The sequence below is a fragment of the Bison bison genome, unplaced genomic scaffold, assembly GCF_000754665.1.
Source record: "Bison bison bison isolate TAMUID 2011002044 unplaced genomic scaffold, Bison_UMD1.0 scf7180017864259, whole genome shotgun sequence".
Classification (NCBI taxonomy): domain Eukaryota; kingdom Metazoa; phylum Chordata; class Mammalia; order Artiodactyla; family Bovidae; genus Bison; species Bison bison.
In genome coordinates this window covers 4,000,880-4,016,806 of record NW_011494831.1, presented here as the reverse complement: position 1 = coordinate 4,016,806, position 15,927 = coordinate 4,000,880, and the positions used below count along the sequence as shown (strand labels likewise).

At 57.8% G+C, this 15,927-nt stretch overlaps 1 protein-coding gene across 1 annotated transcript in view; it reads left to right on the top strand.

The window, feature by feature from the left end:
* The window catches only part of SPTBN5 (spectrin, beta, non-erythrocytic 5), a 51,413-nt gene that overhangs the window by 30,992 nt on the left and 4,494 nt on the right, over window positions 1-15,927 (top strand). The window contains exons 35-63 of the mRNA XM_010848058.1: window positions 1-56; window positions 266-370; window positions 786-953; window positions 1,474-1,623; window positions 1,768-1,959; window positions 2,155-2,250; window positions 3,630-3,745; window positions 3,830-3,944; window positions 4,695-4,808; window positions 5,004-5,125; window positions 5,370-5,532; window positions 5,768-5,956; window positions 6,224-6,301; window positions 6,567-6,739; window positions 9,077-9,167; window positions 9,304-9,450; window positions 10,326-10,463; window positions 10,536-10,798; window positions 10,961-11,147; window positions 11,369-11,581; window positions 12,049-12,245; window positions 12,391-12,595; window positions 12,832-13,026; window positions 13,932-14,087; window positions 14,302-14,519; window positions 14,659-14,848; window positions 15,072-15,248; window positions 15,396-15,500; window positions 15,816-15,921. Coding sequence (XP_010846360.1) covers window positions 1-56; window positions 266-370; window positions 786-953; window positions 1,474-1,623; window positions 1,768-1,959; window positions 2,155-2,250; window positions 3,630-3,745; window positions 3,830-3,944; window positions 4,695-4,808; window positions 5,004-5,125; window positions 5,370-5,532; window positions 5,768-5,956; window positions 6,224-6,301; window positions 6,567-6,739; window positions 9,077-9,167; window positions 9,304-9,450; window positions 10,326-10,463; window positions 10,536-10,798; window positions 10,961-11,147; window positions 11,369-11,581; window positions 12,049-12,245; window positions 12,391-12,595; window positions 12,832-13,026; window positions 13,932-14,087; window positions 14,302-14,519; window positions 14,659-14,848; window positions 15,072-15,248; window positions 15,396-15,500; window positions 15,816-15,921 — 4,425 coding nt within the window. The remainder of the gene's footprint in view (window positions 57-265; window positions 371-785; window positions 954-1,473; window positions 1,624-1,767; window positions 1,960-2,154; window positions 2,251-3,629; window positions 3,746-3,829; window positions 3,945-4,694; window positions 4,809-5,003; window positions 5,126-5,369; window positions 5,533-5,767; window positions 5,957-6,223; window positions 6,302-6,566; window positions 6,740-9,076; window positions 9,168-9,303; window positions 9,451-10,325; window positions 10,464-10,535; window positions 10,799-10,960; window positions 11,148-11,368; window positions 11,582-12,048; window positions 12,246-12,390; window positions 12,596-12,831; window positions 13,027-13,931; window positions 14,088-14,301; window positions 14,520-14,658; window positions 14,849-15,071; window positions 15,249-15,395; window positions 15,501-15,815; window positions 15,922-15,927) is intronic.

Sequence of the window (15,927 nt, the reverse complement as noted above, 5' to 3'; positions counted from 1 at the left end):
AGCAGCTCTTCCTCAGGAAGTGTGGCCACCTGGACGAGATCCTGAAGGCCCGGGAGGCAGGTGCCCTCACCCCAGAGCCTGCCTAGTGCTCCCTCTTCTCTCCTCTCCCCGGCTCACTCTCTTGCTTGGGACCCTGGCTCTTGCCCTGATGTGGAGCTCAGAGGCCATGCCCTGCCTCAGCCCAGATGGCTGCAAATGGGGGGTGGGGGCTGACTGTCTGAACCATCCCTGGTGGCCTCTCTGACTTCTCCATGGACTGAAACAGGTCCTCCTGAAAACCAGTGCCTTGGGGAGCTCAGTGGAAGAGGTAGAGCAGTTAATCCGCAAGCATGAGACCTTCCAGAAGGTGCTGGCTGCACAGGAGGAGAAGGTGATGGATTCAGGGAGTCAGAGGTGGGATGGGGACAGTTTGGGAATTTAGGGAGTTCTAAGTGGGGGATGTGGGGGGCTTGGTGTGTACCCACAGTAACACTGATGTACAGGGGTGACCTGGAGGGGCTAGGAGCCCCTGGTCAGGGCTGACTGAGCCATGGGATGCATGGCTCAGGAGGAGGGCCTGGAACAGAGTGGACCACACCGCAGGCACACAGGGCCATGTGGCTCCATGTCACATGGTCATGGGGAGCCAAGGGGGGCAGTCTGGTGAAAGCCAGGGCTGGTTCTGGCTTGCTGGGAGGACCAGCCAGCCCTGAGCCATGCAATGCGAGAGTGGGTCTTCCCTGTGGGCCAGCCTCTGAGTGGAAGAACAGCAGGCTTTGCTCCCTGACCCCTGACTCTGCCCACAGGAGGCAGCCCTGTGTGAGCAAGTGAAGATGCTCGGAGGCCCCAGGGCACAGGATCTGCTTTGCACAGTGCTGGAGCGCCGGGCTCGGGTGAAGGAACTGGTGGAGAGTCGGCGACACGCCTTGCACACCTCCCTGCTGGTGGCTGCCTTCATCAGGGCCGCCACCCAGGTCAGAGACCACCCCAGCCCAGTGCCATGCACTCGGGCCACGTCTCCCAGTTCCAGATGATGTCCACCTTCGCAGCTTGTTCAGGCCTCGCCACAGCCCTGTGATGAGGACACTGAAGTTTGGAGAGTTAAATGGCTTTCTGAGAGGCCATGCTGGAGCCTAGACGTTTGATTCGAAGACCCTGTGTGTGGAGACCCCTCTGCTTCCTAAGCTCTTGCAGACCCAGGGCAAAGAGAGGCACCGGGAGGGAGCAGATCAGTCCAGGGTCCCGGGGCCAGCGAGTCTCACCTCCAAAATGAGGTCCCACCCAAGGTCCCTGCCCAGCCCCTTCCTGCGGCTGGGGGACCAGCTGAGCTGGGGCTGTCTTCCTGGGCCCAGACCGCTGGATCTTATTTACCAGGCACTGCCCAGCCCTCCCCTCGGGCCAGCAGTCCACTGCCTGGGCACAGCTGAGGGCAAGCGTGTGGGACATCTCTGTGGACCATCAGCATTGTGAGACTCATGTCCCCACCCCCACCAGGCCAAGGACTGGATCCAGGAGCAACTCCAGCAGCTGAAGGAGCCAGTCCCTTCTGGGGACCTGAAAGCTAAGTTGAGACACCTGCAGAAACACCAGGCCTTTGAGGCTGAGGTCCAGGCCCATGAGGAAATCATAACCTCTGTTGTCAAGGTAACAGCCAGGCCCCCAGCCCCCATGCTGACCCACAGTGAGGACTCCAAGATGGCCAAGAGGAAAGGTCTGAGGCAGGGGGAGCCTGTGATGGAGAAAAAGCGGGAGGAAGAGTGACGACCAGCATCTCCCCTCTCTCCCCAGGAGGGCGAGGCTCTCCTAGCACATAGCCACCCTCTGGTGGGAGAGGTCTCCCAGAGGCTGCGGGAGCTGCAGGAGCACTGGGAGAAGTTGAGGCAGGCAGTGGCTCTCCAGGGCGAGGACCTGGAGGACAAGCGGAACATCCTGGAGTTCCTGCAGAGAGTGGACACTGCAGAGGCCTGGATCCAGGAGATGGTGAGACCCTGCTGGGTAGGGACAGAGCTGGCAGTGGGGCTGTGGGGCTGGCAGATGGAGGAGGGAGCCCCGGCAGGAAGTTCCCCAAGTCACCGCCTGCCCCACCACTGCCCCTAGCAGCTGGGTGCCTGGGAGCTAGGTGCCCCCAGGGCTGGGTGCTCAGAGTACAGCCTTCCCAACCCATGGCCCCCACAGGAGGTGATGGTGAATGTCAGCGACCTGGGCCAGGACCGTGAGCACTGCCAGCAGCTCCACAGGCAGCTCCGCAAGCTCCGAGGAGTCTGGGCCGGGGTAAGGTGCCCTGCATCAGGAAATAGTGACCCAGTGTGGGCTCTGGAGCCAGAGGCGGGTCCTCATGTCAGCTCAGTGCTTACTACCTGCGCTTGCTTAGACAGGCTCTCTCACCTTGCCAAGTCTTAGTTTCTTCATCTTTAAAGTGGGGATACTGCTTCCTTCATAGGTAAGAGAGCATATATGAATGGTGGTGGTTACAGGAATCTATACATATGATAAAACTGCCTAGAGTGATACTTTCCCACACATACACAGATGTGTGCGAGTAAAAACTGCTGAACTCTGAATAAAATCTGTAGTGTAGTTAATAGTTATACCAGTCAATGCCCTGGTTTTCATATTGCACTATAGTTACATAAGCTGTTACCATCAGGGGAAGCTGGGGGAGGGTACATGGGCCTTCATTATACACTGGTGCAATTTCCTGTGCACCTATGATTATTTGTCCCAAAAAATGTTTAAATGAATGCATGTATGGTTGGATGTAGTGGCTAATCAATACACTTCAGTGGCTCAGAACCCTCCTCATCAACCAACTCAACATCTCCTCCCCAACCCCCTCATACACACCACCAAAATCAGTTTCTCTCAGGTGGTGTAGAAATTAGCCAAGTGTATTCACAATCATGTATTAAGAGCCCAGACTTGCTAACCTCACCCCCTGAATGAAGTATATGACTTTGTAAAAGGCTGTAGTGCTTCAATATAAAAGCCTTTACCAGTAGGATTTCACAGCCGCTGCTGTTCCAGATGCTATAGTAGAAAGAGTGCTAGATAGACTTGAGCTGGGCTTGAGTCCTGGCTCCGCCATAAATTCACCATGTCGGTCTCTGAGCTCTGCTTTGGCTTCTGTGAGAGAACACCCCTTCCCTTCTCACCTCACATGAGACACCTCTTGGGAAGCGCTTTGGAAATGTAGACCAATGCAAGGTGCTGTCCCTGGGGCAGGACACCTGCAGCCCTCTCACTGTTGAGGATCCTCTCCCTTTGTGGCCATGAGCTCCCCATAGTGGCATTCTCAGCCTGGTGGCTCCCAGGGACAGGGACACCCTAACCTAAGGAGACTGGTGCTCATTGTTTCATTCAGGCCCTTACTTGGCTTTCTAATCCTGAGAAGATGCATTTTCATTTTAAAAGCTTATGCTCACCAATGCATGCCTGTCCTCCCAGTGAGCCTCCCCTGGGCTTTCTGCCCAAGAGTATCTCGCTCAGTGCACCAGGCATGGGATGGGATGACCACACAGAGGAAGCAGCTACCACCAAACAAGCTGTTCCTCACGCTCTCTTGGGTCCAAGCAGACCCTCCAAGTAGAGATTGCAGCACAAAGAAGGGGCTCAGCTGGTGCCACCAATGCCCACACCCTGTACCCCCACAGGACACGGTGGATGATGCCCGCATCAGAAGCATCAGTGACTTCTCACCACAGCTCAAGACTCAGGACACAGAGCAACTCAAGACCATCAGGCAGCGGCAGCAGCAGCTCAACAACAGGCCGGTCCCAGAGCAAGAAGCAGTGGGGCTGGGAGAGGGGGCTGAGGGTCCAACCCAGACTCAGCCTTATACCCTCTCCCTCAGGTGGAACAGTTTCCATGGCAACCTGCTCAGATACCAGCAGCAGCTCGAAGTGGCCCTGGAAATACACACATTGTCCCAAAAGCTTGATGACATCACTCAGCAGGTCAGGAAGAAGGTAAGCAGTGGAGGAGCTGACGAAGCCAGGGGACCGTGCCTCCCACCCCTGGCCCACCTCTCCTCTTCAGCTGGGTACTTGGAGGCAGGTCCCACTAGGGGGCCATCAGTGGGTCTGCCAGGGGCTCTTAGAGTCAACTCTGGACCTAGAAGCCCCGATTTGCTTCTCGGAGGCTGGCCCCACCTGCCTCCTTTCTCCCATGAGTCCAGAGGCTGGAGCAACCCCTCCTCCCCATGTGTCCTCTGAAGTCCCTGAGCAAAGCCAGAACCCGCAGGAGGTTTGCTGGGCTATGTGTCAGCTGACCCATGGGCGCCTGGCCAAGACTCTGGCAGAGGCGGGAAAATTGTACACAGCCTGAGAAGCACTGTGTTAAAAAGGTGGTGCCCTGGTCTGGGCATGCAGAGAGATCTGTTCTTACTGCCCGTCTGGTTCCTACACAGCCAGGCTGGTCCGTCTCGGTTCCCTGTGAAGGAATGAGGGTCAAGTGAGAGTGCATGTGGAGGCTCCACACCATAGAGGTTCTTGCTGCTGGGAACCTCCAGACCCAAGTGCCTCCTGGGAACCTTCCTCCTTCACAGCAGGAAGGACACCTGGTCAGGGCCAGCGGCCTGCTCCAGCCCATGCCAGGCACTGAGAAGGGAATCAGGCTGGCCGCTTGCTTTCCACACAGAAACCCTGTAGCCAGCGACCCCTCTGCCACAAGGAAGGGGCTGGAGCAAAGGCCAATAGTAACACCCCCTTCCTCCCCAGGCCGCCCTGGTCCAGGCCCTGGACTGTGGGAAAGATCTGGACAATGTGCAGAGGCTGAAGCAGAAACACAAGGAGCTGGAGCAGGAAATGGGCCTCCTCCAGGCCCAGGTGGAGGTGTGCAGCTGGGGAGTCGGGGGAGGACCCAGGCCCAGGGTACAGCATCCAAAGGACCTTGGGCACCATGGATGGGGGGGAGGGGTGAACTGTCAGGACCTCAAGAGACAGCCAGGTCCTCTCAGATGCAGGCTGGGCTCCCCTGAGCGCCCCCTGCCTCCTGGCCCCAGCCCCTGACCCTGGCTTCCTGCACAGCCTCTAGATCGTGAAGCAGGCCGAGTCTGCCAGAGAAGCCCTGAGGTGGCCCACGGCCTCAGCCACCAGCAGCAGGAGATGATGGACAGCTGGCGGCAGCTCCAGAGCAGGATCCAGAAGTGGTACAAACCTCGGGTCTCTTTCCCTCCCTCACCTCTTGCTGAGCCAGCCCCTGCAGCATCTCAATCCCCAGCCTTCCCCTAAGAGTCTTTCTCTGCCCTTAATAACAATCGGTATCACCAGCCTATTAATTCCCAACCCTCCGACCTTTTTTTGGCTGAAGCGTTTCAGGGACAGAAGCACTGGTGGGCACGGGGGCAAAAGGGCTGGGAGGCTCTGGGACTAGCTGATGGGTCCCCTGGGCAGGAAGGAGTCGCTGGACGCCTTGCACCAAGCTCAGGAGCTGCAGGCAGTGCTTCGGGAACTGCTGGTCTGGGCCCAGAGGCTGCGAGCTCAGCTGGACTCCCGGAGAAGCCCCGGCAGCCTCGTGGAGGTCCAGCACATGTTGGAGGAACACCAGGAACTCAAAGTGAGCGGCCCAGACCCTGGGGCCTTTCCCGGATCTCATCTCCTCTCTGGCCTCCTCCCCCTTATTGTGACCACAATTTTGTCTTGGGTTCTTTCTGTGTCGGCTGCCTCTGCCTTTCCCCTCGTCCATCCTGCCCCCTCAATTGTCTTCCCCACCTCTCCTCCTTCCCCTTGGCCCTCTTCCCTCCCACTCAGGGAGCCTCAGCCTCTGGGATCTGAGCCCAGTCCTCTTACAGGCTGAGCTGGATTCCCGAATGGACAGCATCAGCCTGGCCCAGCGCACAGGGCAGCAACTGCTTGCTGCGGGGCACCCATCCACCCCCAACATTCGCCAGGCCTTGGCTGATTTTAATCAGGAGCTGAACAGCCTGGAAGGGGCCTGGCATGAGCACCAGCTCCACCTGCATCAGGCCCTGGAACTACAGGTAGGCAGCCTCCATCCCACCCCCACCACTGGTGCGTGTACTAAACCCACTGCCCCTGGTTAAAGCCAAAGCCAGAGAGGCTGCTGTGCCAGGGGCCTTTCCCACCACCCACCACTCACCTCACCCACTGCAAACCTTGCCTGCTGTGACCCCTTCTGTTGAGCCAGGCCCCAGTCCTGGCTTCCCACTGGGCCACGCACAGAGTCAACCTACCTGCCGTGACTGGACCCTCTACTTACGTTCTCCTGCCTTTTCCTTTCTTGACAGCGGGTTCTGAGCTCTGTGGAGCAGATGGAAAGTTGGCTCTCCAGCCTGGAAGCCTGCCCAGCCAGTGAGGGTCTGGGGGTAGGTGCCAGCAGGAGTGAGGGAGGGTTTGCCAGAGCAGCGTTAGGGATCAAACCGGCCACTGCTGCCTGAGATTTCCAGTCCAAGGGCAGCTCCCAGCCCTCAAGCCCTGGAAATTCTAATACTTGACCCCTCTCCCTCATACCTTTCCCGGTTGAGAATCTAAAGTCAGATATAGCCTGGAGGGACTGGGGGGATGTGTTTGATAGGAAAGCAGGTAGCTGGGGACTGGGAGGGCAGCCCTGTAGACAGTATCGCCTCCCAGGACTGCTTGGCCAACGTGGAGACCCTGCTGTGGAAGCACAGGGTGCGTGAGCAGGACCTGGAGGCTCAGGCGGAGAAGATGAGCGCTCTGGAAGCCGCCAGCCGCAGCCTGCTCCAGGGCGGACACCCCGAGGCCCAGGGCACGCTGAGTCGGTGCCAGACCATGCTTCTGAGGTACCTCTGGCCCTGGCTGAAGGGGCTGTGGTTGGTGGGCTGGCACAGGCATCAGGCTCTTCCCCTGCCCTTCTCCCCTTAGCCTGGGCTTCCCCAGCCTTTCCCAAGGCCTGAATTCAGGTGCTGGGCCCCATTGTCCCGACCCTGCAGTGTGTCAGCCTGTTATGGAATCAAACAGCACACGGTCCATCTGCTAAGATAAAGGTGACTTCTACAAAGAAGCACAGGCTTGAGAAACTAAGAGAGAGACAGCCTCACGAAGAGGCCACAGAGAGCGCAGCAGTGAGCCAGACACTGCTGAGGTTCTGTGCAGCCCGCTCACGGTGGGTCTTGGAACCCATTCCTTACTAGTCTCCTGTCTACAGTGAGGGGATAACAATACCACCTCTCAGGGTTGTGCTCAGGATGGGGAAGGGACCCTTGATGTCCTGGCACACAGGCAGGTTGGCAGATTTCTTATGCCCGTGTAACTGAAGCCCACATGGCTATGAGGCTCCAATCTCTGCTTGTTTTCCTCATAAGAGCCTATATGGTTCAGTGGCCTGTCCAGCCCCTCAGACTTTAGACCAAGGCAGATATGGGAAATCTTGATCCCAGATCAGCAGGGGTCTCTATCCTTCCCAAAGAGCCCACTAGGGCCCACAGTGTTGTGGTTCCTGCGCTGGTGACCTCTCCCCTCCTCTCCCCTGCACATGGACCTCACCTGGGTACCCAAGGTCGTTGACTGACAGTTGGAAAATATTGGTTTGCTGGTCTCTGTCAACACTCCCCGCCCAGTCTCCTTGGATGGTTCCTGGCAGGCCCACCTGCACCCCCCAGGGCAGGGCCACCCAAACCCCTCCCTTTAAGTCTTCCATATCCTCTAGGGGGCTGTTTTCATTCCACCAAGATTCTCTACATCTCTCCTATCCCCCTTACACCTTTTGGCAACCCCAGCAGGAAGAGACAAGTGTTCACACTCACACCAGCGTGGGGACTCCGCTGGTGGGAGGCATGTATGGACCCTGGTGGGGTGACTGGGGGTATTAGAACTTCCTTTCCTATCTCTCTAATAGATCTCATTCCTAACTGCTATTTTTGTTCATATGGTAATGGACTTACTATATTGGCCCAGGGGTATACACATATATAAATCAGCATGTATATGTGTGTGCACACACACACACACACATATGTATGCATACAAATACATACCAAAAAATTCTTACTAATAGCAGTATATGATCAAAAAGTGGTTTAGACACTGGATTAGTTTGTGAAGCTGCCATAACAAAATACCACAGACTAGAGGCCTAAACAACAGAAATTTGGTTATATTTCCAGAGGCCAAAAATCCAAGATTAAGATACTGACAGCACTGGTTTCTCCTGAGGCCTCTCCTTGTCATCACACACTCTGTAAATGTCTGTGTCCTAATCTCTGCTTATAAGGACACCAGTCATATTGGTGTCATATACAAATAACCTTGTATAATTTAATTACTTCTTTAAAGGCCTTTCTTCAAAAACAGTCATATTCTGAGGTACTGGGGATTAGGACTTCAACATAGGAGTCTGGAGGACACGATTCAGCTCATAGCATTAATAAGGGGAAGTAGAGCGTGTCTCTAAATTTTAAACGAAATCCCAGAGTCAGGGTAAATTGATACACAAGAAAGGACAAGAAAGGCTGTCCTGGTATGGAAGTAACCTGAATGTCCATCAACAGATGAATGGATTGAGAAGGTGTGGTACATGTATATACAGGGGAATATTACTCAGCCATAAAAAGTAATAAAACTGGATGGCCCTAGAGTCAGAGTGAAGTAAGTCAGAAAAAGAAAAATTTCATGTATTAATGCATACTTATGAACCTATTTTCAGGGCAGGAATAGAGACACAGACATATAGAACGGCCTAGTGGACACGGGGAGGGAAGGGAAGGCTGGGACAAACTGAGAGAGTAGCGTTGACATATACACCACCATGTGTAACGTAGAGAGCTAGTGGGAAGCTTCTGGAAAGCACAGGGAGCTCAGCTCAGTGCCCTGTGATGACCTAGTGGGCTGGGGTTGGGGAATGGGAAGGAAGCTCAAGAGGGAGGGGATATACGCATACACGTATACATACATACATGTATACATACAACATTCACATACAGCAGAAACTAACACAACATTGTAAAGCTATTATCCTCCAATTTTTAAAAATCAGATTTTAAAAAATGGGGAAAAGGGCTGTCCTGAAATGGAAGGGCACACTTGTGCATGTGTGTGTGTATACGTGCACATACACACACATGTAGCAGCTCCGGGACCCAGCAAGCACACCCGAGGCCCCTGAGACCCTCGTTCTGCAGGAAAGAGGCACTCCTGGAGCGAGCCAGGACCCGTTGCCGCCAGCTGGAGGAGCTCAGGCAACTGCAGTCTTTCCTGCAGGACTCCTGTGAGGTGGGCCATGGGGGGGAGCAACTGTGATGAGGGGAAGGGCTTGCCCAGAGGAAAGCCACCCTTCTTCAGGACATCCCAGGGGTTAGAGAGGAGGAGAGCCCTAGGCAGCAGAGCCTCATCCTCCCTGTGTGCCCAGATGGCCGCCTGGCTGAGGGAGAAGAACCTGGTGGCCCTGGAAGAGGGCTGGTGGGACCCAGTGGACCTGCAGGCCCAGTTGCAGCAACAACAGCATCTCCAGGCGGAGCTGGACACCCGTGCACACCACCAACAGAGGCTGCAGATGGTGAGGCCCTGGGCACTGGGGACCGGCTAGAGGCCAGAGAAGGAGCTGACCCCACAGAGCCCTGGCAGCTGGCCCTGAGTCACAGCTGGGGTGGCCGACCTTCGAGTGCATTGTATACAGATGCCATGCAAGGCACCAACGGGTAGTGGCTTCCCTGGGGCACCCCCTCTCCAAAAATATTGCCTTTTCAAGAATTTTAAGGACTGCGTTTTGGCATGATAGTTTTTAAAACTCTTGGAAAGATGTCAGAGGATGGAGAGTCAGGGCACAGCCAGCTGTCCTTTGGGTGTAGGAGTCAAAGCATGCTGCTGCTGCTAAGTAGCTTCAGTCGTGTCCAACTCTGTGCGACCCCAGAGACAGCAGCCCACCAGGCTCCCCTGTCCCTGGGTTTCTCCAGGCAAGAACACTGGAGTGGGCTGCCATTTCCTTCTCCAATGCATGAAAGTGAAAAGTGAAAGTCAGTCGTGTCTGACTCCTAGCCACCCCATGGACTGCAGCCTACCAGGCTCCATGGGATTTTCCAGGCAAGAGTACTGGAGTGGGTTGTCATTGCCTTCTCCGAGTCAAAGCATAGCACCTTTTAAATTTACCCTCTTCCACCTACAAAGGGCACGACCTGGTCCCAGATTGCCTCCCTCTGATATTAAGTGCCCTGCCAAGTATGTGAAATGTTTGATCCCATTTAAACAAAATACCCATTATTATCACCATTATATGGATAAGGAAAATGAGCTCAGAGAGGTTAAGAATTTGCCTGAGATCACACAGCTAGCACGCAGACTCTGAAACGGTGGGACTGGTAGCTGAAGGCAACCCCAGAGTCCTGAGACCAGCAGTCCTGAGTCCACGAGGTATGTTCTATGTTGTGGCTGTAGGAGGGGCAGAGGCTGCTACAGGATGGCCACTTGGCCTCAGAGACCATCCAGGAGCGGCTGCAGGAGCTGAGAAAGCTCTGGGAGGAGCTGCAGGCCCAGAGCCAGAGGAAGGCAGCCAAGCTACAGGAGGCCTGTGAGGTGAGGCTGTGTGGTGGAGTGGGCTGGGTACAGCTCTTGGCCTCTCCTCTTCACACTCGCATTCTGCCCCAGGCCCTGCGTCTGCGACGGAGCATGGAGGAACTGGAGAGCTGGCTGGAGCCTGTGGAGCTCAAGCTGAGAGTCCCCATCGGGGGCCAGGACCAGCCTGGGCTGGACGAGCTCCTGGGGGATCAGGGGGAGCTGGAGGCAGCAGTGGACAGGCAGGTCGGGCGGGCACAGGCCCTGCTGGGCCAAGCCCAGGCCCAGGCCTGTGTCCAGGAAGGTCACTGCCTGGCCCGAGACGTGGAAGAGCAGGCCCAGCGACTGCTTCAGAGGTAACACCCACCCCTCCTCCCTGTCCCCCAGCCCAGCTCCTCAGGGCCTGCCCAGCCCATGGCGAGGGACAGAGTGAGTGAGTGATGTGCAGGTCACAGTCTGGCCCCAGATCCTGACAACCGGGGTCCCACCTGCCGCTGGCCCGCCCTCCACCGCTGCAGGTTCGAGAGCCTGCGGGCGCCCCTGCAGGAGCGCAGGACAGCCCTGGAGGCCCGGAGCCTGCTGCTGCAGTTCTTCAGGGACGCAGACGAGGAGATGGCCTGGGTGCAGGAGAAGCTGCTCCTGGTGGCCGCCCGGGACTGTGGCCAGAGCCCAAGTGCCCTGCGGCGCCTGCAGGAGAAGCACCAGGTGTGGGCCTAGAGGGACAGGGACTGTGCCCACAGTCGCCTCTGGTTCTGGGAGCTTCTGCCTCCGGGAGGTTCTGGGGGTCCTAGGATTCTTTGTTGGTCAGGAGGCAGGGTTCTGTCTGGGGGAATCTGTGGGGTCCCACTGGGCTTTGGACATAACTCCCAGGTCCCCCAAGGAGCACCCAGGAGCATGTCCCATGCCATCTTCCTCTGACTCCACAGAGCCTGGAGAGTGAGATGAGCAGCCACGAGGCTCTAACCCGGGCGGTGGTGGGCACAGGGCGCAAGCTGGTACAGGCTGGGCACTTTGCTGCCCGCGATGTGGCTGCCCGAGTGCAGCAGCTGGAGGACGCCATGGGCCGCCTACGGGCAGAGGCTGCACAGAGGCGTCGGCGGCTACAGCAGGCTCAGGAGGCCCAGTACTTCCTGACGGAGGTAAGGGATGCTGCGGGGCACGAGAGGGTGGGCATGAGGGCACCCAGAGTGTAGGCAGGCCTGGAAGGTCACCCCCAGGTGGGGCTCCAGGCTCTCTGTGCATTTTCTGTCGCCTCCACTAAGTGGTCTCCTGACCCCGAGGTCTTCCTTCAGCATGTTTCCCAGAAAATGAGCCCACTGGCTTTGGTTTGGTTTGGTTTTGCTATTTTGTCTAAACCAGCGATTCTCAATCAAGGCTCTACATCTGTATCACCTGGAACTTGGAAGCAGTGCTGACACTCAGCTCCATTCCAGACCAAATCAGAATCTTACAGGGTGAGAGAGAGGCAGAGCGAGTTGTTCAAGCTCTCTGATGGTTCTGATCAGCCAGGCTGGGAACCACTCACTGCTCTAATTCTTGAGGCCATGAACTCAAAGATGTGAGTCCTGGAGGGCACCGCCTAGGGAAAACTGTGCTGTCACCCCAGCTCCTGGAGGCAGAATCCTGGCTGGAAGAACGGGGCTGTGGCCTGGACATCGAGGATATGGGTCAGAGTGCCGAGGCCACGCAGGCTTTCCTACGGCAGCTGGAGGCCACCAGGAGGGACCTGGAGGGATTTACCACGCGCATTGAGAGGCTGCAGCAGACAGCAGCCCTCCTTGAGAGTGGGCAGAACCCAGAAAGGTGCGCTGGAGCCAGGCCCAGGAGGGAGGAGCAGGGAGGAGCAGGGAGGAGCAGGGAGGAGCAGGGAGGAGCAGGGAGGGCCCCCCCCCCCAGCAAGGAGGTGTGAGGCCTAAGAGCTCCAGGGGGCTTGTCCTTCCTGCTGCAGCCCCAAGGTGCTTGCCCAGATGCATGCGGTGAGGGACGCCCACTCAGGGCTGCTGCAGAGAGTGGAGAGTAGGGGGCAAGGCCTGAAGGAGCAGCTGCAGCTACACCAGCTGGAGCGGGAAGCCCTGCTCCTGGATGCCTGGCTGGCCAGCAAAGTGGCCACTGCCGAGTCCCAGGACTACGGGCAGGACCTAGAGGCTGTCAAGGTGAGTCACTCCTGAGCGAACCTGGAGGAGAGGAGATTGAGTGGCTTGCAAGGGCAGAGTGGGGTTGGGAGGCACATGGGAAGTGAGGGGTCTCTGGGCTCTGGGAGGATGCCCGGCAGTTCTAAGGGCAGGGCCAAGGGATATCAGAAGTGGCGGATACTGCCAAGCTCTTTGCCAGCTTTGAGGGCTGCTGGACACCACCTCCAGACTGACCTCCCTGGTCCTGTACCCTGCAGCTGCTGGAAGAGAAGTTCGATGCTTTCAGGAAGGATGTCCAGAGCCTGGGGCAGGCTAGGGTGCAGGCCCTGAGGGAGCGGGCAGGCTCCCTGGAACGAGCAGCACCCAGGTGCTCTCCTCAGATTCAAGCACAGAGGAGTCGCATTGAGGCCTCTTGGGAGAGGCTGGATCAGGCAGTGAAAGCCCACACACAGGTAGGTGCCCCTGGGCCCGGTCGGGGCAGACAAGGGGCAGGGACATCTGTGCCTTCTTCCTGGGCCAGGCAGCCACCCCAGGTGTGTGTGTGCATGTCTATCTGTGTGTGGAGGGAGGTGGCTGCCTGTAACTCTGTGTGTGTGTGCACGTGCGTGTGTGCATGCCTCTAACTCCTAGTGCCAAGCAGATCAAGTCTCAGTCTTCCACCTTCAGCCCTCTTTGAGTTTCTCCACTGATTTGGTTCTTCCTGGTATAGTTCACACCTCCAAGGAGAAACAGGAAGCCTGTCTGGCCAGCTCTTGACCCCCTCTAAGCTCCCTCTAAGCGCAGACTTCAGGTTTATTAAGACACAGACTAACTGGGCAAGATTTCGCCACCACTTCCCTCTCCTCATCTAGACGTTCTGAGCGGATTTGGGCGCCAAGGAAATCTCAGCGCTCCTCCATAGCCTTCGCTCTCAGGCACAGCTGGCGGTTTCTAGCGAGGCAGCCCGGGTCCCCGAGGCCCTGACAGAGCCCGCATCCTGGCGATGCTGTCACTCAGGGTCCTGGCTGGGCAGACTCCTAAGGCAACCCTCTTCATCTCAGCCAGGTCCCCCAAACCACCCTCCTCCCCACCGTGGGCTCATTTCCACCTGATTCCTAGTCCCCTGTCCTCCAACCTGGCTCATGAACTGGGCACTGAAGACCCTGTTCCCACAGAACGCCCCCAGGGCCCTACCCCATCATCAGTAACGTTATGCGCTCATTGATCAGGGGCCATATTGGGACATTTTCTGTGCCCGGTGGTCATGAATGCATCACCAAGCCCCATGGACCTCCTTGTTTAAAAAGTGGCCCAGGAGGCCACATCTCCAGGGAGAGAGGACCCTGGCTCTTCCCAGGGTCCCTCCCTCTTCTCCCAGAACCTAGCTGCCGCCCGTGAGGTTCGAGGCTTGGAGCAGGTAGCAGCTGAGCTCCAGGCCTGGATGCAAAAGAAGGCCACCCTGGTAGCTAGAGATGCCTTCAACCTAAGCCTGTCATCAGTGCAGACTCTGCAGCAACAGCACAGATGTCTGGAGGTGAGGGTCCACCCCCAGGGCCTGCCCACCTGACCTCTTTCCCTGTGTAGGGGGACCCCAGAGTTGGGAAGGAAAGGGAGGGCCTGCTTACCCAGGTCGGGGAGCTGTCCGTCCGGAAGCAGAGCCTGACTCCTCAGCGAAGATGGGTGCTTCCTGAAGAGGAGTGGTCATCAGGTTATGGGGGGATGAGGCTGATTCTGTGTTCTGGCGGCAGAGGGAACTGGCAGCGATGGAAAAGGAGGTGGCACAGGTGCAGACGGAGGCCTGCCGCCTGGGCCAGCTCTACCCTGCAGCTCAGGAGGGCCTGGCCAAGCAGCTGGCCGGGGTGCAGGAGGCCTGGGCCACCCTGAATGCAAAGGTCCATGAGCAAGATCGGCAGCTGGAGAAGGCTGCTGAGGGCCATGCCTTCCTCGGACGCTGTCGGGAATTGCTGTAGGTGGCATCCGGTCATTGGCTCAACTCTGCCCTGCAGGGTGGGGGTCACCTCATCCCCTGGTGCAGCTCATGCCCTGCCCCCAACCCCAGTCTGCAGCCCTGGCCCTGACAGCAGCTTCCCCTCCTCACTCCGCAGAGCATGGGCCACGGAGAAGCAGGCCCTGGTGTCCTCGGAGGAGCTGGCTGGGGATATAGCTCGGGCTGAGGGCCTCCTGGCACTGCATGAGGAGCTGGGGAGAGAAATCAAAGAGTACTGCCTTCAAGCCCAGAACGTACAGCAGGAAGGGCAGCAGCTGGTGGACAGTGGCCACTGCATGTCCCTGGAGGTGCGAGCATGGCTATGGGTCTGGAGCTGAGCTGGGCACACAGCCCCATTACCCCAGGCCTCGGAATCCCTGAGCAGGAGGAGAAGGCCAGGCAGTGGGCAGATAGAGGGGGGCAGAGACCAGGAGGGTCTGGACCTCACGGTCTTCCCTCAACACTTATGCTGGGCACTCCAGCCTGGCCCCACCCTGTAGGCATCTCACCCACAACACCCTCTCCCACCAGGTAACTGGGTGTCTGCAGGATCTGGACAGGCAGCTGCGGGCACTCAGAGAGGCCTGGGCCCTGCGCTGGGAACGCTGTGAGGAGAGCTGGCGTCTACAGAAGCTGCGGCAAGAGCTGGACCAGGCCGAGGCCTGGCTGGCCTGCCGGGAGGGCCTCCTGCTGGACCCCAACTGCGGGGTGAGCCAAGGCCCTGCCCCTTAGCTGGCCGCACCATCTGGCAGCTACAGCCTGCTGTTCCTCTCCCTGGCCCCCAGGGCTGGTTTTGAGGGACCAGCTCTCTGCACCCCCATGGGTGGGGCCTCACCCTGGCTTGCTTCTCCCCAGCACTCCCTGTCTGATGTGGAGTTGCTGCTCTGCAGACACAAGGACTTAGAGAAGCTGCTGGCCTCCCAGGAAGAGAAGTTTGCCCGGCTGCAGCAGGAGGCAGAGGTGAGCAGAGGCTGGGGTGAGGGGGCACTGCGAGACAGGGGTGTCCTGTCTCAGCCTGAGGGTTGGGATCCCCCCAGGCACTGAGCCAGTATTTGAGCCTTGGGGAAAGCCCTGTTCTTTCCCTTGCCAGCTGCAAGGTCCTGTCACCCCACATCTGGGTGGGCTGGTGCACAGTGTGGACTTCTGAGCTTGAAGAGATGAAGAACAGTGAGGAGACAGGCGCTCTGTCTGGGTGGGAGGGATGTGGGGAGGAGAGGCTGGGGTGTGGAGCCCCCAGAGCCTGGTCTGACTCATCTGGCTGCTCCCCTCCCCAAGGTGGAACAGAAGCAGCAGGTGAAGGGGCTGAAACCCTTGAGAAGCTGGTGGCCCAGAGCACAGCTGACTGAGACAGGGGACCAGCAGCCATCTGTCCCCATTGAGTCTTGCA